This window comes from Babylonia areolata, chromosome 24 (assembly GCF_041734735.1).
Source record: "Babylonia areolata isolate BAREFJ2019XMU chromosome 24, ASM4173473v1, whole genome shotgun sequence".
Lineage (NCBI taxonomy): Eukaryota > Metazoa > Mollusca > Gastropoda > Neogastropoda > Buccinidae > Babylonia > Babylonia areolata.
Genome location: NC_134899.1, coordinates 6,517,234 through 6,539,765, shown reverse-complemented (window position 1 = coordinate 6,539,765; position 22,532 = coordinate 6,517,234). Strand labels below are relative to the sequence as shown.

At 39.9% G+C, this 22,532-nt stretch overlaps 1 protein-coding gene across 2 annotated transcripts; it reads right to left on the bottom strand.

Annotated features, from left to right (window-relative positions):
- Positions 1 to 22,462, bottom strand: LOC143298805 (DCN1-like protein 4). 2 transcript variants are annotated; one of them, XM_076611778.1, is made up of 10 exons: positions 22,379 to 22,462; positions 17,778 to 17,871; positions 16,595 to 16,758; positions 14,381 to 14,448; positions 11,301 to 11,374; positions 9,529 to 9,620; positions 7,491 to 7,599; positions 4,644 to 4,754; positions 2,134 to 2,233; positions 1 to 850 (listed from the first exon to the last, which is right to left on the bottom strand). In XM_076611778.1, the coding sequence occupies exons 3-10, from the start codon at positions 16,663 to 16,665 to the stop codon at positions 774 to 776; spliced, it is 702 nt and encodes a 233-aa protein (XP_076467893.1). In that variant the 5' UTR covers positions 16,666 to 16,758; positions 17,778 to 17,871; positions 22,379 to 22,462; the 3' UTR covers positions 1 to 773. The 2 variants fall into 2 exon arrangements, with proteins under 2 accessions (XP_076467893.1, XP_076467894.1); XM_076611779.1 differs by having other exon boundaries at positions 22,338 to 22,452.
- Between the last annotated feature and the right edge of the window lie 70 nt (positions 22,463 to 22,532).

The following is a 22,532-nucleotide window of genomic DNA, read 5'->3' as shown; positions in this document are numbered from 1 at the left end:
TTTAAAAAAACCCCAAAAAAAACACATCATAAAGTGATTACATTCAGATCTAAAACCAAGGAGAAGGTTCTTTTCTTCTCCCCACAGATACTAAAAGATATGTTTATCATCATCTTTATTATTCTGTGTGCTTGTGACACATTGTTTTTTCTCCACACATTCTAAAGATATATTTAATTATCCTTATTTGCTTATTTCAATCTCAAAATTCAGACGTAAAACCAATGAGAAAGTTATTTTATTTCCATAGCTTTTAAAGGTATTTTCAATACTTTTATTTGCATATTTAAATTAAAAAAAATTCTCAGGCTGATTAAGTGACACACTCAAGACTTAAAACCATTTTTTCCCTTCTAAATTTCTGTTACGTTCTGATCATATCTAGAACACACACTTAAAACACTGACAGCAATGTTACAAGTCCAGAGTCAAGCCAGGTAATGGGGGTGTGTACATGTTTTATTGTTTCCAACAACACTTCATTCAACTGCACCCAGACTGAAAAAAAAATGAAGAAAAAAAACAAAACAAAAAAAACAATAACCAACTCTCCAATCCAGTCTTGACCAGCTCACACAAACATGTCTTGCAGCAGTGGTGAACTAAACGCTAAACACCACTCTCTCTCTCACTCACACACTCACTCTCGAGTCCTGTCAGGCCATGCGTTATGAGGCAAATGTCCGCTATGCTCCCAGAAATAAAAAACCACGGGTGGAACACAACCTTGTGTGCCTGCGATGTGCAGCTGTTGAGTTGTTCTGTGCACAGCCTCAACTCTTGGTGGCCCCATGGCTGGGGGCATGCTTCTCCTTGTACCACTCCACAAACTCGTCCATCATCACCGGCCCTGTCCCAACAAACACACACCACCATCACCTTTCACACTTTCCTAACAGCAGTGGTCACATGTAAAATCCCTGCCCCAACACACACCACCATCACCTTTCACACTTTCCTAACAGCAGTGGTCACATGTAAATTCCCCCAGCAGTGGTCACATGTAAAATCCCTGCCCCAACACACGCCAACATCAACTTTCACACTTTCCTAACAGCAGTGGTCACATGTAAAATCCCTGCCCCAACACACACACCACCACCATCACCTTACACACTTTCCTAACAGCAGTGGTCACATGTAAAATCCCTGCCCCAACACACACACCACCGCCATCACCTTACACACTTTCCTAACAGCAGTGGTCACATGTAAAATGCCTGCCCCAACACACACCACCATCACCTTTCACACTTTCCTAACAGCAGTGGTCACATGTAAAATCCCTGCCCCAACACACACCACCATCACCTTACACACTTTCCTAACAGCAGTGGTCACATGTAAAATCCCTGCCCCAACACACACACCACCACCATCACCTTTCACACTTTCCTAACAGCAGTGGTCACATGTAAAATCCCTACCCCAACACACACACACACCACCATCACCTTCCACACTTTCCTAACAGCAGTCATCACATGGTAAATGTACAAGTGTACATTCAAATGCCTCCCCCCAACTCCCCAACCCAACTGGTGCAGTGGCTGAATGGTTAGTGCAGTGGGTTTTCATCCTGAGTCTCTCAAGTTTGATCCCTGGTTTTGGAACAACAGGATGGGAATTTTTCCTGTTTCTCACATCAACATGTGCAGACTTTCTTGAGCCAGACCCCCCCCCCCCCCTCATGGGTATGTGCACGCACAAGATCAAATACACGCATTAAAGATCCTGTAATCCATGCCAGCCTTTGGTGGGTTTTGGAAGCATGAACATACCCAGCAAGTACACCCCCCAAACAGAGTATGGCATTTAGTATGAAAATTATGTTATGGACACAGAACTGTGTACACAATGCAATTGTATGAAATATCTTCCTTTCTTTCAGTTTTCTGCTCCCATATTTCACTGAAGGTATTGCTATTATTGTCCTGTGAAAAAAGCAATATGAATAAACAACAGCAAAAAAACCATAAAAGAAACCCCCAAATCCAAACAAACAAAAAAAAAAAAAGAACTGCCCACACACAATCAAACACACACACACACAAACACACACTCACACACAGTTCTCTTTCTTCCTCATTTTCCCTTCAGTCATACAGCCAAGTGAAGGCCGGAGCCACTTACAAGCACCATCCTCGTCGTAGTTGCTGAGGTCGTAATTGATGGACCGGCTGAACTCCAGGACATTGCACCACTGGTCTTTGTTCATCACCTGATACCGCATCTGTTCACAGCACAGCAAAACAATCATACGTACCGTGTCTGTTCACAACACAGAAAAACATTTATACATACCATGTCTGTTCACAACACAGAAAAACATTCATACATACCATGTCTGTTCACAGCACAGCAAAACAATCATACATGCCGTGTCTGTTCACAACACAGAAAAACATTCATACATACTGTGTCTGTTCACAACACAGAAAAACATTCATACACACTATGTCTGTTCACAACACAGAAAAACATTCATACAAGCATCCTGCATCTGTTCACAACACAGCAAAAGATTCAATCATACATACCGTGTCTGTTCACAACACAGTAAAACATTCAATCATACATACAACATCTGTTCATAACACAGCAAAACATTCATACATACCACATCTGTTCACAAAATAGCAGAACATACATACAAACTGCGTCTGTTCACAACACAGCAAAACAATCATACATACCGCGTCTGTTCACAGCACAGAAAAACATTCAGACATACATACTGCGTCTGTTCACTACACAGCAAAACATACATACATACATACTGCATCTGTCCTTAACACAGCAAAACATACATATATACATACCACATCTGTTCACAACACAGCAAAACATACATACATACATACTGCATCTGTTCACAACACAGCAAAACATACATAGATATTAGATACATACTGCATCTGTTCACAACTCAGCAAAACATACACAGATACATACTGCATCTGTTCACAGCACAGCAAGCCATACACACAAGGTCCCACAGCCTTTTAGGTCCATCAGGGCAGTAAATCCATATCTGCTGGGTCTAGGACTCACCACAGGAAGGCGCGGCTCAATCCATAGCATTAACTTTCCCAACAAAAGTCAGGTACCCATTCACAACTGAGTGGAGTGAGGAAAACCAGAGTAAAGTGCCTTTCCCAAGGGCACGTACACACCATCATGCCAAAACGGGCCCTTGAACCCTGATCACCGGTGAACTCTAGATTCTGCCCGGGCCCTTCATACACATATACATCCATACACTATGTATTACACATAGGCATCTATACATGTGTGATGATGGTGGTGGGGGGGGGGGAGGTGTGGGGGGATGGGCATGAAGAGTGGTGCATGTGTGTGTGGGTGTGATTGATGTGGTGAAAAATAAGTGCTGGTTATTAATTCAAGATGGAATGTGGTTTTGTTTCTCTTTGGGGTTTTTTCTTCAGTTGTTTTTTCCCTCTGCTTTCACTTTTGTTTCGGAAATGTAATCATATCACGATGAAACAAAAACAAAACAAACAAACAAACAAAAACAACAACCTCTCTATATCAGTAGATGTCCACAATCTGCTTCATTCAACAATGATAATAGATTGTTTTAAAAAAAACATTTATAGCCTTGCGTATTGAAACTCAACGCACTGTACACACTTCACTGACACAATTCATGCACGAACACAACACACCATAGTCAGTCATCCACAAACACACACACACACAGACTGACAGAATCTATAACATAGGAAAGGGAATGCTTGGCAATGTCTTGAGTTTTCAGTTAACTGAGTGTTGCTGACTGGATGGCAGACAGTTCCAAATTTCTGGGACAGTGAAATTAAAAACATGTTCCATTTTCATTTACAACTTTTGACAATCATATCTGCCTTTACCATCTGTTACTGAGCTTGGCAGCTTTTTAGATGAATGTGGTTTGTACATAGTTAATCTCTACAGTTATTTGTCCTGTGTAAGAGCCCCCAAGCCCAAAGTGTCGGATGAGATCAAAATTTCCAATTTTCCAATTGTCTTATACTTACACAAGGGAGAATTTATATTTTAGAAAAAAAAAAAATTAAAAAGGGTGTGTGGGTGGGTGGGTGGGGGGGGGGGGGGAGCCAAAAATTCAGTTTCACAAAACTTTAAACAATTGAAAGAGAAATGGAAAGGTATTGCATGTGAACTAGGTGTCATTCAGACTCACTGTGCTTGGCGGGCTCAGTTTCATCATGATTTGAAACCAGTGAAATGTGGACTGCGTAAAATTATCTTGAGCACAGACATGCAGAATGTCTCTTTAAAATATGATTACAAGGCCTTTTAATGCCTGCCTGTTTCCTCATGGCAGGCAAACTAGGGCACTTCACAACTCAAAATCAAAAAATGCATTCCATCTCACAAATGCATAGAAAATACACCCCCCTCCCCCCACCCCACCTCCCCAAAAATACCACACACACACAATCCATTCCATTTCACAAATACACAGAAAACAAACAAACACACACACACACACACACACAAAGAAAGAGAGAGAAAAAAAAGAAAGAAACAAGACGATCCATTCTATTTCACAAATACACTGAAAAGACACACACACACACACACTAACACACACAAAATGTATCCCTGGTCCTACATACACTCTGTTCGAGGAACTGGTTAAAACTGGCTTGCAGTGGCCACACGCCACCCAGCAGCAGCGTCAACATCTGTTTGGCCGTGTCCTTGTCCAGGTTCCTTTGGTTGTCCTCCTGACCACAACACACCAACCTTCATCATCACAACAGTGTCCTCCTGACCACAACACACCAACCCTCATCATCACAACAGTGTCCTCCTGACCACAACACACCAACCCTCATCATCACAACAGTGTCCTGACCACAACACACCAACCCTCATCATCACAACAGTGTCCTGACCACAACACACCAACCCTCATCATCACAACAGTGTCCTCCTGACCACAACACACCAACCCTCATCATCACAACAGTGTCCTGACCACAACACACCAACCCTCATCATGACAACAGTGTCCCCTTGACCACAACACACCAACCCTCATCATCACAACAGTGTCCTCCTGACCACAACACACCAACCCTCATCATCACAACAGTGTCCTCCTGACCACAACACACCAACCCTCATCATCACAACAGTGTCCTCCTGACCACAACACACCAACCCTCATCATCACGACAGTGTCCTGACCACAACACACCAACCATCATCATCACAACAGTGTCCTCCTGACCACAACACACCAACCATCATCATCACAACAGTGTCCTGACCACAACACACCAACCATCATCATCACAACAGTGTCCTCCTGACCACAACACACCAACCCTCATCATGACAACAGTGTCCTGACCACAACACACCAACCCTCATCATCACAACAGTGTCCCCTTGACCACAACACACCAACCCTCATCATCACAACAGTGTCCCCTTTACCACAACACACCAACCCTCATCATGACAACAGTGTCCTGACCACAACACACCAACCCTCATCATCACATTAGTGTCCTCCTGACCACAACACACCAACCCTCATCATCACGACAGTGTCCTGACCACAACACACCAACCCTCATCATCACGACAGTGTCCTGACCACAACACACCAACCATCATCATCACAACAGTGTCCTGACCACAACACACCAACCATCATCATCACAACAGTGTCCTCCTGACCACAACAAACCAACCCTCATCATCACGACAGTGTCCTGACCACAACACACCAACCATCATCATCACAACAGTGTCCTGACCACAACACACCAACCATCATCATCACAACAGTGTCCTCCTGACCACAACACACCAACCCTCATCATCACAACAGTGTCCCCTTGACCACAACACACCAACCCTCATCATCACGACAGATAAACGCTTCAACAGCACTTTTTCTCAAACTGAACTCAAAGCGCTTTGCATTTACTATAAATGACAAAAATCTAATAATATAATAAATCAGTTTACACAAACTTCTATCAGACATCCAACTCACTTGCGCTCACACACACACTCACGTGCACACACACACACACTCAAAGCATGAATACAACATAGTTTTGAACAGTGGCAGACTGATATCACATTATCAGTACTGCTTGAACCAGACGGAGCTTCAAAGAAGACTTGAAAGAGGCTGTGGAAGTGGATTAAATGCATCCATAGGACTCTAGATCTTGTGCAGAAACTAACCGAAGCATTGTCACACCCAACTTTCACATGCATGCACAACTCTGAAAACAAAGAGATGGCTGACCAAACTTATACACATGTAGAGAGACGGTTAGAGAAACTACAAACAAGAAAAAGGGAGGGTAAAGAGCCATTTTGGAGAGAGGTCATTTTGAAGATCAGACTTGAAAAGAGCAATGTGCAGAGATTTGACAACACAACAGAGGGAGATCATTCCCAGTGCAGGGTCAAAAGACAGAGAAAAAGCAGCACTCAATAGACACTGCTCAAGAGTTCCATACTTACATGACTTATAATAGTACATCACAAGATCTGTGCTCTCAAAATTAATTGGCTCTCCAAAATTGCAAGCAACAACGGTGATCGAGAGAAGAAGAATGTGCAAAACAGCAGGCTTCTTTTTTTCCCCCCCCCACTTTTTGCTTCAAAGTTTGTTTTTCTTATTGTGCATACAATGGCACTTCATTAGTACAGTATTTGGTTGTAGAATGAAGGCTATCAACTGAAGAAAAGGACAGCACATGTTTGCTGCTTTTGTCCATGTCGATTGCCTTTGGCATTGCTCGTGATTTCGATGAAAGTTACATGTACACATGCGCAAGATTGCCAAATAACTCTCCAGCGGTAATTGTGAATTGTTTTCATACGAGAATGCAGAAACGTGGATCTGTAGCTGATAGCAGAGAGCGAGATGGGGTATCGAGGTGAAGGCAGTCACAGAGACAGGAAGAGGCAGATTCGTTATGCATTTATGACAAGAGTGCAAATCTTGTAATTAACAAACAACACAGCATTCATCAAGGTTATGCAACAGCAAAATATTAGAATAAGCATAGGTCATTTCTGCACAACTAAACTAACCTCTTCTTTCACACATACACACAAACAAAACAACAAAACTCCTTAAACTAAAACAAAAATATCTAGCACTAATTTTCGCCAAGAGGCTTTGCAAGTGATTGTTTTGTTAAACATAACTGGTGCAGATGGTGGAATCAGAAAATGTAGGTGTTTTATTATTGTGATTCCTTTCATTTTTTGTAGAATTTGAACAGCTGCTTTCGTAAAATATGTATAGGTGTGTGTGAATGCATGTGTGTGAATACATTGTGTAGTTGATGTCATTCTGTGTGCAATGTGTTCCACTGTATACATCTGCACATGCAGTCTTGTTTTTTTCCTTAAAATCAATATGAATAGTCTAAAAACAAAAAATCTACCTGCTGTTACTGATCTTGTACAGTTTCACTCACCTTTGCAAACTCAAAAGCGAACCTGAAAATGGACTTAAAAGAAACTGGGTCGTTGAGCAAAGAGCGGAGGTAGTCTAGTTTTGCTCGGAGTTTGGGTACCGAGTCGCATCTGGAAAAAGATTGGTGTGAACCATTAAAAACTGACAACAGCATTGATAGATATTCAGCAGAGTTATGGTAGTAAATCATGTTGCTAACGTGGATGTTCAGCAAGTACATTCAATTCAATTCAGTACTCTATTTCACAAATTTGTAGTGTGAGCAATGAACACAACTGTGTAGTTGATGTCATTCTCATTTCTGTGTGCATTTGACATATTTGTAATCTGAGCAATGAATACATTGATTGTGTAGTTGTCATTCGGTGTGTATTCAACATATTTGTAATGTAAACAATGAATACATCAATTGTGTAGCTGATGTTATTCTGTGTGTATTCAATTTATTTGTAATGTAAGCAATGACTATATCAATTGTGTAGTTGATGTCATTCTGTGTGTATCTAACATATTTGTAATGTAAGCAATGAATACATTGATTTTGTAGTTGATGTCATTCTCTGCATGTTTACCTATTTGTAATGTAAGCAATGAATACATCGACTGTGCAGTTGATGTCATTCTGTGTGTATTTAACATATTTGTAAAAACATTTTGTGAGATCTATCCAGAAATTTCTTGTCCTTTTACTGCAGGCACATTTTACACTGCTGGTCAGGCATCTGCTTTGCAGATGTGGTGTAGCGTATATGGATTTGTCAGAACGCAGTGACGCCTCCGTGAGTAACTGAAATGAACTGAAGTGAACTTGCTGCAGACAACAAATGTCATGCTGTTTCCAAACTGCATCATTACATGATTTTCACTAATATGACAAACTAGAAATGACCCAAAGAGCATCTAACAGACCTGGAAGCTACCAAAATGAACTGTTAATGATCCAGAAATACTAACTAATCTAGAGGACTTACAACCTCATAACTGGAATGTATGAAAGAACTAATTTCTAGTCCACTGTTAAGCGAAATTTGGTGTTGAAAGAAAACGTATTTCCAGGGGAAAATGAATTTAGCTAAACAGGTTAAAAAAAAAGTCAACAGGTTAAAAAAAAAAAAGAGTAGCCTTAAATGAGAAACAGACTTACTTTAACATGTATGTCTATAAAGTTACTGGTAATAGTATGGCCATTGTCAAGCTGTTAAGCAGTCAACCACTTTATAGGCTTTTGTTAACTGAAGAAACATCTCAACATCATTTTAAAATACTGTACTGGACAGTTTCTGTTTCAAACAGATGTCAGAGTGTGTGGAACAATCCACATAAACTAAACCATATCTGCTGTAAGAAACAAACAAACAAAAAAACCAAAACGAACAAACACACACAAAAAAGGCATGAGATGCCTGACTTCCATATAAACTCAAAACGCTGACCTGGCCTCAAAAGCCTATCCTAGCACATTTACATGAAATTGAAATAAAATCAAAGGGCAAAATGTACCAAAACATAGTGGTAGGAAAGATATGTATAAGGCAAATACAGAGGGTAAAAATAAACAAGGTCAACAGAACCAGAGACAAGTGGAGCGCTGGCCTTGTGGTAATGAGTCCACCTTGGAAGCGTAAGAATCTGAGCGCACTGGTTTGATTCCCAGTCGCCATTATCTTCTCTCCCTCAACTAGGCCCTGAGTGGTAGTCTGGACGCTTCTTGACAATCAGATGGGAGGACAAACCAAGGTCCCATGAGCAGCATGCATTTAGTGCACGCTAAAGAACCCACAGCAACAAAAGGGTTGTTCCTGGCAAAATTCTGTTGAAAAATCCACTTTAATTGGAAAACAAATAAAATTCCAGGCAGATAAAAAGTACCAAATCTTGGGTAGCATTCTCAGTGTAGGCACTGACACACTCTCCCTGGGGAAAGAAGCCATAATTTCACACAGAGAAGTGTGTTGTGACAAAAAGAGTGATACAATACAATACGACACAATACAATATGGATTCTTGTAACAGTGGAAAACAGGGAGAAACAAACTCACTGTAACGACGTCATGCCTTTCATCCATTCACTCAGTTTAAAAAAGCCCATGCTCTCTGCCTCGAGTTTCCAGGCCAGAGCCAGCATCACCACCTGGTCACATCAACAAACAAAACATGAAAGAAATTATGTCCAACCATATCACCACCTGGTCACATCAACAAACAAAACATAAAAGAAATTATGTCCAACCATATCACCACCTGGTCACATCAACAAACAAAACATGAAAGAAATTATGTCCAACCATATCACCACCTGGCCACATCAACAAACAAAACATGAAAGAAATTATGTCCAACCATATCACCACCTGGTCACATCAACAAACAAAACATGAAAGAAACTGTCCAACCATATCACCACCTGGCCACATCAACAAACAAAACGTAAAAGAAATTATGTCCAAACATATCACCACCTGGTCACATCAACAAACAAAACATGAAAGAAATTATGTCCAAACATATCACCACCTGGTCACATCAACAAACAAAACATAAAAGAAATTATGTCCAACCATATCACCACCTGGTCACATCAACAAACAAAACATAAAAGAAATTATGTCCAACCATATCACCACCTGGCCACATCAACAAACAAAACATAAAAGAAATTATGTCCAACCATATCACCACCTGGCCACATCAACAAACAAAACATAAAAGAAATTATGTCCAACCATATCACCACCTGGTCACATCAACAAACAAAACGTAAAAGAAATTATGTCCAAACATATCACCACCTGGTCACATCAACAAACAAAACATAAAAGAAATTATGTCCAACCATATCACCACCTGGTAACATCAACAAACAAAACATGAAAGAAATTATGTCCAAACATATCACCACCTGGCCACATCAACAAACATAAAAGAAATTATGTCCAACCATATCACCACCTGGTCACATCAACAAACAAAACATAAAAGAAATTATGTCCAACCATATCACCACCTGGCCACATCAACAAACATAAAAGAAATTATGTCCAACCATATCACCACCTGGTCAGATAAACGAACAAAACATGAAAGAAATTATGTCCAACCATATCACCACCTGGTCACATCAACAAACAAAACATGAAAGAAATTATGTCCAATAATTTGGGGGTGGGGGTGTTGGGGCTATTTTTTAAAGAGGTAGGTTCTAAGGCCAGCCTTGAAAGAGGGGGAGGGGGTGGGGGGATAGGGGCTATTTTGGAAAGAGGTAGGTTTTAAGGCCAGCCTTCAAAAAGCTGAGTGCAGGGATTTGAAAAAAGCGAAGATTGTTCCAAGTGTAATGTCCCCAGACAGACAGCTAGTGGCAGTGGATTGTGGAGTGTTTGACAATGGAAACATCGAAACACAGTGGGTCTGACACTGATTGTAGACACACAAATATATCTATATCTATATATATATATATATTCATCATGTGCAGGCGGTATACCAGCAGGCACAATCAAATACATGTAATTTCTTTAGTACGTGCACCCTGGCATGCTCACTCTCTCTTTATCTCTATCAATAATAAATATATACATATATACGACACATACAAAATACTTACTCTTGCTCTTTCTCACATACACAATACATTTCCAACACATATATTCTTACTCTCTCTGACACATGCATAACATACACATACTCCTGCTCTCTGACACACACACACACACACGTATATATATATATATATATATATATGCACCCCAGTCACCAAGCCTTATTCAGATAACAAAATACCACAATGTATCATATGATATCAAACAAAACTTACATTTTCTGGTTCAACCCCAATGTCTTCGCAGAATTTTTCCATGCCTTCTGGTCCAATATTCTCTTCATCTGGTTCTGAAAACCATTGGTGCAAAATAAGATATTCACAGATAACTGAGACAGTGTGATCAAACAGACTTACTTTATTCACACACACACACACACACAAGAGAGAGGAAGGAAAGAGAAAGAAAAAAAAAGAAAGAAAAGAAAACCAGCACCAAGACATACAACAAGATACTGACACCCTTCTTGGCTGGTGGCTGCTTAAATTTCACTTCCACTGTTTCATTAACAATGGAATGTGGTAAGTGGGATATATTAAAGTGAAACACAGCCAGACTTGTTGACCTTATATTTGTGTTTAGTGTATTCTTTTAAAAAAAAAAAAAAAAAAAAAAATGTGCACTCCTAAAAAAACCCAAACAAACCAAGTAATGCCAACCGCACACATATACATACACACCATTAAAAACATACACATGCAAACAAACACACCCATGACACTAAAACAATATACACAAGCATGCCAATACAATGGAACCTCCCTATTATGACTTTGAAAAATCAGCCCAATTTAGGTCTTAATTGAGAGGGGTCTTAATGGGCACATTTCACAATGATGCCCACTCACACACATAGACACGCACATATATGAATGAAAGAAAAACTGTAACTATGAAATAAAGAGTTAATTAAAACACTAAACATTACATATACACACACAGTCATAAAAATCTCTTCTATGTATGTATCATTGTTTTGTAAAAAAAAAAAAAAAACAAGAAAAACTGTGAGGTTGTTGCCGTTTTTTTTGACACAATGTTTTTGATGATGTGCATTTTCTCAATTTCAGCTTTCACATCACTCATGTTCTCAAGAACTTTGATGCCATGAGCCAGTCCAAAGCGAGCCAGTTCATGCGCATATTGTGCTGCTGTAGAGAAGTCAATCACTGGTGCTTCTTCAGCCTCAGGATCCTCTTCCTCAGCATCTTCACTGACATCTTCAGCTGCACTGCCTGAAGCTGTGGGTTGTGCTGTGTAGCAGGTGTCAGGGAAGATCTGCAGGTCTTCCTCCACAGCTGTACAGACACATACAAACAAATAATTAAACACACACACACACACAGAGTACAGACAGACACACATACACAGAGAAAATGTCACTTCTACAAATTACAAATCAAAATGTATGCGAAAGCACACACACACACACACACACACAGAAAACTCACTTCTGTCCATTGTGTTTGTACTGTCCAGAATTGATTTGAATGCATAAAGAATTTTAATAGAATGGAAGCGAGTTAGAAAATGTATATGAAATAAAGAGTTAACACACACATACCCACAATGCACACACAGAACACAAAATCTAAGTTTATCTCTCTTAGTCTTACACACACACACACACACACACACACACACACACACAAACACACATATGCACATACCTTGTTGAGGATCTGGACAGAATCCACACTTCTTAAGACAGCTCGTCACTCTGCTGGGCTTCAAAAAGTTCCAGGCTTTCTTCAACCAGAACACAGCATCCAACAGTCTGACTGACTTGGCCAGTTCTGTACCAGTGACAGTGCCATCCCTCTCCATTTCAAACAGGACATGGCGAAGAAGACATTTCCGATACTGAAGTTTCACAGCTTGGATGATTCCAGCATCACAGGGCTGCAGACAGGAGGTGGTGTTGGGTGGCAGCATCACAGATTTGATGTTTGACAGCTGGATTGGGGGATGTGCAGAGCAATTGTCTACAAACAACAGAATACATCTTTGCAGAATCTTCATTCGATTGTTAAGTTTACTGGCCCACTCCATGAAGATGATAAGGTCATCCATGCTTTTTTAAAATTTAATTTAATTTTATTAAATTTGTGATGACATGTCCAGTCCTTGGAAACACCATGGTTTGGCACTTCTTCCAATCACAAGTGGCTTCAGTTTCTCCCCTGTGGCACTGACACAAAGTAGAACACTTATCCTTTCTTTGGATGTCTTGATGCCATCTGCCTCTTGCCCTTTCACCACCATCGATTTGGACGGCAAAGTTCTGTAAAAAAAAAGCCCAGTCTCATCCGCACTGCAAATGTTTTCAGGGCTGTAGCCCTCACAGAGATGTGGCAAACGGCCAATCCAGTCATCCAGTTTGTTGGCTGATGTCTCCCCTCTGACCACGCAGACACGACTGATGAATATTCCGTCGTTTCAACCATTTTTCTAGCCAGCCATTCAATGCCATGAAGCCATCACACCTGCTACCCACAGCCAGACACAGTGCCTTTTCCTGAATCAGTTTTCCTGTCACTGGAATGTTTTTACTTCTGACTTCACAGAACCACCCCTCCATTGCTTCGTCGATGTCCGTGTACGTGGTTTTACGAATTTTCGATAACATTCTGTCCCCACTCTCACCGCTCTGCCATCTTGTCAGGATTGACTCTTTGTCTCTGATAATGGACTGAATTTGTGTTTTTCCAACATCCAATGACTTTGCAATGGAAATGGCACTTTCCCCATGAGAACTCCGTTCAACCACCTTAACACGTTCTTCCAAAGTCAGGGTTTTTCTTTTCCATGAAGATTTTGATGCTGACATTTTGAAGTGAACACGCATGTGGAAGCTGAAGCTGAGATGAAATTGTGTGCAGTGAAACAGTTGTGTCGTCTTTGGCGGAAGGTGCAAACGCTACTGGAAGGGCGATAACTCTGAGTGACTTTTATGAAGCAGTGTTTCCGGTCTTTTTGTCTAAAAAATGCGAACGCAACTTTTTAAGATCGGTACAACACATTTTCAATTTCTTTTCAGTTGTTTTGGGGCAAATTTTACGCAAGAAGTCGTATCTGACTAATATTTTTCGGTCGCAAGTCGCGTTAGGGAGGTAGTCGTAATACAGAGTTATTTTATACAATAAAGTGTCGGTCGTGACGGTGCAGGTCACGTCTTAGAGGGAGTCATAATCGGGAAGGTCGGACTGAGGAGGTTCCACTGTATACACATAACAAAACCTCCACACATTCAAATGTAACTAAAAACAAAACTGTTACATGAATAAAAACTTACTTGTATATTCTCTGAACCAGGCAGAACATACTTTGGGGCTGAATTCCGTATGAATCCCTCGCTTTGAACTGAAGGGAAAAACAAAAACAAAAAACAACAACACAAATACAAAAAACTGTATGAATGTGAGATCAACATAAAGTGGCTGGAATTCAAGCAACTGCACGTGTACACACATACACATGGTGCGTCACAGCCCTCTCCACCACCACCCTATCCAATCCCTCCATGTCCACACACACATAACCACACACACAGCCACAAATGCCCGTCTCACCAATTTGGCCTCATACACACATAGCCACATGCTCAAACAACACACACTGACATGCTTACACTCATGTACATATACAACCACATGTACCAGCTCCCAGTAACATATCACATGCCCCGCTTCTACTTTTATTTCATCCTGAATTTACTTCCAATTCTATATCTCGCTCACTGTACACCTCCCTTCTGGTGTTAATTATCTTTATCAATTTATTCACTGTGATTATTACTATTTTCATCATTATATGGTATCATTTTCTAATCAAAATTTGTTCTTTCTCTAGTGTATCTATTCTTCTATGTTCTTTCTATATTTTCTTTATTCATTTTTCCTATTGACTTATTTACATCTTGTTTCCCCTGTCTCATATTTTCTCATTCATTGTCCCATTTTATAACCCCCACACCCCATTTCTTAACAACCAATATTGTACCCACACACACACAAATTACCATCCCCAAATCCCCCTGCCACCCACCCCTTTCAACCGCTATTCCCTCCATCCTACTCAAAGCAGACACAGCAATTTAAGACGGATAAGACACATAAATTTCCACTTACGAACCAACATTTCACACATATGCAGTCAACAACTTGTGTCTCTTCATTTTCCTTTGTGAGTCTCAAAGCAGACACGGCAATTCATGATAATGGATGACTCACACATTCTTTCCACTTCTGATACATATAACAAAATTACTAAAATAAAAAAAAAAAAAGTGTCTCTTCTTTTTCATGAGTCTATTTTATCGTCTTTGCCTGTAGAAGTGCCTGAAATGGGTCACTTCCTGATCTTGTTTTGTGTTATGACCTACGTGGAATGTTGGCCTGATGGTACCACATTCGCCAAGGAAGCAAGAGAATCTGATTGCACTGGTTCAAATCCCACAGTTGCCAGTATTTCCTTCCACTCCACTAGATCTTGAGTGGTGGACTGGACGCTAGTTATTTGGATGAGACAATATACTGAAGTCCCGAGTGCAACATGCACATAAAAGAACCCACAGCAACAAAAGGGTTGTCCTTGGCAAAATTCTGAAGAAAAATCCACTTTGATAGGAAAACAAACCAAAAAAAATGTATGCAGAAAGGCAAAAAAAAGGGGGTAGCTCTCTCAGTGCAGTGATGCACTCTCCCTAGGGATAGCAGCCCAAATTTCATGCAGAGAAATCTGTTGTGACATAAAGAGTAATACAATACAACACAAACATGTCTATTCTCCTTCAGAGAGAACAGTATTATCTTCAAGTTTAAGAAGAATTTTCATTCTGAGATACTGCTGAAGTGATGAATGAGATTTCACTCTCTCCATCTGTTACTGTTTGCAAACTTAGTTCCATTTTAATTTGTGTATGGCAATGTGACAACCAGGGGGAAGGGTAGGGGTGTGTGAGGGTTGGAGTGGGTGGGTGGGCACGAACCTGTATACACATCACTCAGATTTTCATCTCTTACCATCCCCCTCCCACCCTCCAGATCCCCTGCTCCAGCACTTGGCAAATACATCTTTTCATCTCGCCACATCAATAACCACATGCTATTCACTGGTTAAGTAATAAGTGCCCCCCAAAAGAAATACAGAAAAAAAAGAGAGAAAAAAAAAGACATCAAATTATAATTATATCTTAATTTACATGTACTGACATCAGAAAAAAAATCCAACAATGACGGTTTCAGTGTCAGTTTCTAGATGGTATCAGAGCATGCAGACAGATCCATATTAAATGCTTCACATCTGCTGAAAAAAAAAAGACAAAAAAAAAGACAGCAGATGCCTCACCTTCACATAAACCCAATGTACTGATCAGGCCTTGAGAGCCTGTCCTCAGTTTATGTAAAACATCAACATAACAAAAATGAAATACAACAATAAGACAAAATAAACAAATAAGTAGATACATTAAAAACATAAAATAAAATGACGGGTAAAGTCCACTTACGAACTCCTGGCCTTTTTGCTCTTCTCAACCTCGGCATCCGTGGGGGAGCCTTTGCGTCTTCTGCCTGGCATTGCTGTCAGCCGGTGAGTTCGACCTGAAAAGCGATGACTTCCAAGAGATGACTTGTCTGTACTGCTAGCGTTTCGCAAGTTATCCCCTAAATTCTGTGGATAGAAATAACCAAACAATTAATGACAAAGCCCTGGGTAGAACGGACAGCATCACGGGTTAACAGTACCCTTTAGGATTAAATTCCAAAACTAAATCAGTGAAATGGCTGGATAAAAGGTAGCACTATATGTTACTGACACTGGGGATCAGAGCGCCATTACACATCAAATTGACTGAACTTCAAATACAAATTATAATGTTCATAACTTAACTTCATTATCTGGTTAAATTTCACAAGCAAAATAAAATGACTGGAAGATGAACAAGAGTTTGAAATATCCACACATTTAACCAGTTACACATCAATCAAACCAACAATGATTCTTTTGTGCTTGTTGTGTGATTTCACTGTATTTTCAGTATCTTAACTATCATAAACTTCAAAAGTACTTAGTTGTAATCTGTAATCTGTCTTATCTTGTAGCGTGTGTGCCTGTAGTGGGTATTAAGTGTATGCACGCTTGAATGTGTGTGTGTGTACTCCGAGTGTGTGCATGCGTGAATGTGTGTAGGGCATATTTTGAACATATTGTATGTGTTAGTTTTTTTCATGTATGTCATGCACTATTGTAATTTTTTTTGTATACATGTACTGTTTCATGTGAGGCACTTAATGTGCATTATATGGGGAGTTTGTGCCATAAGCACTGTCTTAGTATCTATAATCACAATTATTAACATTTTGTTTCAATACAAATTCCATAGTGTCAATTGAATGATCTCAATGACAAATAAGTAATACCAACTGTCAACACTTCCCAATATATAAAAAAAATGGTGTGACCGACTTTCAAACTTCAAACAAATGCAAAGTTCACAACCACAGACTTAACAGAGTGAATGTGCATGTATCTTAACTTTTTCTTCCTAAAAAAACATAATAACATACATACTGCAGTCACTATACAGTTAATTACAGGTAAAGTCAAATGTGCTCAAATTTTGGAGATGAAATACTCATATCATTCGGAGTACATAAGAAAAAAAAGTGTTTAAAAAAAAAGTACGCTACCAGTGTATCAAACACCGAATTTAGGTGATGCACGATGGGCTCTCGGTGATCCAGACTGAGTCCAATCCAGCTCCTATGTGTTCAGACTCCACACCTGAAAGCAGAAAAACAATCAAACTTCACGCCTATTAATGCATTATAATATTACTTATAATACTTGTCGAAGAATTTCATCACACTTGTATACATGCATGCAAAATGTTTTCATGTGTGATTAAATCATGTTCCCAAATGTCATCTAAAATCTGGATGATAATTTTGAAAGGAAAATATGTTAATAAAACATTGGCCATTTTCAGAGTAGGGATAACTAACACAACCATTGACACCCTGCAAATGGCACAATTATACATAATGTTTACATGTGTAGACTCCATTTCATGATTCCTTCTATGTGTTCCAGTATAAACGTTTGTGTCAGTCACTGAGTCAGCTGTTTCCTTGTCGTCACAATCTTAGTGAAAAATTTGATGGTGGTAATGTAATTTTTGTGTTGATTATTTTCTTTTTAAATTAAAAAAGATTATACTGAAAGAAAAAATGTCACCATGAAGATGATGCAGACCCTGTTATAATTTGAATTTGTGATTGCTATAACCAGTGTTTCCCTACCCCACATTACTTGCAAAATCTTGCAAATATTCTATCATTTTGAATATAAGTGTGGTCCTAACAAAAGCTAGACTACTTTGTATCAGATTTTTCTGCAAATGATCTGTCAAATCTATTACCTTGAGTTACGTAGAATAAGCTCTATACAACACTTTCTGTCTCGGGATGCAACAGAAACCCTTGTCTGTTCCCTGGTTCTATCCAGGTTTGACTACTGTTTAATTCTTTGCTCGCTGGATGCCCCAATTAAATCCGGATCAGAGAGTCCAAAACCATCCAGCACGGCTTATCTTCCGTTCTCCCCAATCTGCTCATATAACTCTTCTCTTTCATTCCCTCCACTGGTTACCTATTGAGAAAAGAATAGATTTATAACTCTTCTGTGTTACAAATTTATTATTGACATGTCTCCTTTTTACTTTTCTGAGCTTCTGCATTACCTCTCTCCATCTCGCCAGCTCCGGTCATCACTCCTACAGAACCAGATCATATGGAAAATGCACTTTCTCTTTCCAGGCTTCTGCATGGAACTCACCCCCTATTCTTGTCCATCATGCTGTTTCTTGCCATTGTTTCAAAACCTCTTTGAAAACTTATTTCCTGCCATTCAAATCTATTACTTAAGAGTTAGACTAATATTTCTACTATTCTTAAACATACACATGTTCATATGCCTTTAACGGCTAAGATGTGCTTGTGCACGCTCATGTCTACATCTTGTGTGGTGTGGTTTAGAGTTGGAAGGTTTGAGCGTGTGGGTGTGTATGTGTTTTTTTTTAGTATATGTCAATGCTGTCTTCATTGTAAACGCCCAGGGCTTCTGTATCATTAGATGGGTGCACCAAATGTCCTATTATCATTGGAATTCAATGGAGCTTCAAAATTATGCACTGCAGCAAGATGTCTCAATAAATGAATAAATCATTATTATAGTTAGTCTGTCTGATTTATAACAAGAGCTCATGTAAGTAGTAGCAGTAGCAGTAGTAAAACTAAAATTGTGTAAAAAGATACGGGCAATCTTAGCCCATCTGCATACCATTGTAAATCATTCAGCATAGGATCTATTTATATTCATTCATTAAAATTCAAATCAACATATAAATTTTTTTGAAAAAGTTTTTTTAAGTAGAGAGAGAGAGAGAGAGACCTTGTGTGTGTGTGTGTGTGTGTGTGTGTGTGTGTGTATACACACATTTTTTTAATTTCTATTTTATTTCTTTTTTTTTTCATCAAATATGTTTCTTGTACAGAGTGTCTGTATTAGAATATATAGATAAATTGTTATCCATAACTTTAATCAGCTGGAATACATAAAATCTAATACAGTCTCAGCCTTGTGTACAATCTATTTTCACAATTTCAGGCACAAAAACTTCTTTAAAATCTCAAACAGCTGTACCCCTACCAGTAGTAACACAGAGATGTCAACCCCTGTCAAGTGTTTGTAGGAACAATCAGGAAATTTGGTTGGAACATTCTGAATTTGGTAGGTACATTCGGACTCTGAGCTACATCAGCAAATGCATACATGAACAATTTAATTTAGCTTAATCCACTGGTCACAGATGCTGTCTGACAGAGACGCAACTTGATTTAGCCACAGTCTCTCTTGTTCGGGCAAAAGATTAAGCTGACTGGTCAACTCAGTGCTGTTCAATGTAATCATGCACGCGATTAGCTGAGCATCATAGAGGTCTAGAGTGTCCTGGCAATGTTATGACAGGAAAGAATGTGACCATGCTATGTAGTCAACAACAGATCAAACTGCGATCAAGAGTTACAAAATACTGCGAGATCATAACAGCTGGCATCTGTGGTAACATATAAATTTCATGTGTCATGATATTTAATAATGGAATGAAAAAGACTTTTAAATACATCACAATAAAGCTATGCATGACCTCTTCAAATCACATGAAGTGAACATCCTAACAGATGTGGTAATACTGGACTTCAGTAACTACACAAGCTGAACCACAATGGGATCAGAGGACCCATCCATAAACGGATTGAGAACTTCTTGACATGAGAGAAAATGAAGATGCTTCTTGATGAAGAGAAATCAGAGGAAACAAATGTGCCATCAGGTGTTCAAGATACAGTTCTGGGTCCTTTATTCTTTCTGTGCTATATATCAACAACCAGCCACAATCCGCAAAATCAACAGTACACCTTTATGCGGATGACTGCCTGCTGTACTGGGAAAATTCACTCCTTCCAAGACCATATCACCCTACAGAAAGACCTTAACAGTCTAGAAGTATGGGCGAAAAGACTGGAGAATGTGATTCAATGCACAGAAATAATACATCCTATCCAGCAAAAGGAAATCACCATTCTTCTATCAACTAAATCAAGTGGAATTAAAACTTGAACAACAAAACCCCCACTTTGGAACTCAAACGACTTGAAATGGACCGCCCACATATCAAACATTTGCAAAAGAGCCAACTGCTCGCTCAGCTTTCTCAAATGAAACCTGAGGAATTGCCCTCCAGAAGGCTGCCACATAACATACGTCTCATTCATCCGCTCCACTCTGGAGTACACAGCTGAGCAGCAGTATGGGACCCCCATCTAAAAAAGGATACTGAAAGGCTCGAGATGGTCCAATGCCAGGCTGCCAGATTCATAACCAAGGATTATAGATCAAAAGATCCAAGCTGTGTGATGCACAAGCTAGTACAAATACAGAAATTACCTCCTCCTTCTTCTTTGTTGCTGGGGGGCCCACAATCATATAAGATGATTATTCTGGCACCTAAAACTGGGGGGTGGGGGTGGGGTGTGGGGGTGTTCGCTACTACTATTTTGTAGTTGGTGTTCCTTAATGATGTGAAGAAGAGGTAGAGGTGAAGGTGGCATCATTCCACTGCTGACAAGCGGTAACGGGATACGGGATCGGGGTGGGAAAGGTGGAGGTTGGGTGGGGGAGGTGGCGTGGAGTGTGGGGTGCACTGGAAGTGTTGTTTACTGCTTGGTGACTTGACAGAAAAGTTGGAGGATCGGCATAAAATCATCCATCTCACTACAATGTTTTGGATTGTTGACAACCAAATATGGGCGCAATTGTCAAGTGGTTTAAGCGTTGGACTTTCAATCTGAGGGTCCCGGGATTGAATCACGGTAACGGCGCCTGGTGGGTAAAGGGTGGAGATTTTTCCAACCTCTCACGTCAAGATATATGCAGACCTGCTGGTGCTTGAACCCCCTTCATGTGTATACACATGCAGAAGATCAAATACGCACGTTAAAGAACCTGTAACCCATATCAGTGTTCGGTGGGTTATGGAGACATGAAAATACCCAGCATACATGAACCATGACAGAGTCATCAGCAAGTTGATGATGGTCGTGTAACTGAAAGAAATACCAGCCTCACCACCGGGAAAGTTCTTGACACCTGCAAGCAAGACCAGCAGAAGATCCAAGCCTATTTCATTTAAAAATAATGACACAGACAATACAGTAGGAAAAAGAACTGTCAATAACAATAAGCGCTTTGTAATTCAGTTCTGCAAAACTGAACAGCTAAAGAACTATTTGTTTTTGGTAATAACAACAGCAGAATGCTCTCAGCTGGAGGAAGGAGTTGTGTGTGCTGGGACGACAGCAGCATTCAAGGCGGCCAGTTGTTTGTTTTTTTGGGTGTTTTTTTTTTTTTTTTCATGCGTTCTCCCAAGAAGTCCGTTGCGACGATAGCCATACTGGCCGCTCAGACGTATTGATCATGATTTGTGTATCCCTGAATAAGCCTCAAAAGACTGCTTGTGTTTGTCGCCCTGCAATCACGAGGGCTGTCTCCGCATCAGCGATGTCAGAGATGTTCTCAAACCGTCGGAGCCGTTACTTCTTCTTCATCAGGCAAACACAACGGTTTCACCAGAACTTCTTGATGTTTCGATATATAAACCAATGTTGTTCTAAACATGCAATTAAGCTAACCTTGGTTGAGACACTTTTGATTTTCGTTTTCACAATTTCACCTTCTTTTTCTTCTTGAGACAACAGATCAATTCAAGTTTGATCACTCGGTCAGGAAACGTGAGCAGACAGGAAACAGGATGTTGTCATGCGGTCGGAGAAAGATTTTTTTTTTGGAACGAAAACTTTCATTGGTCGGAAGGTATCACCCAATGA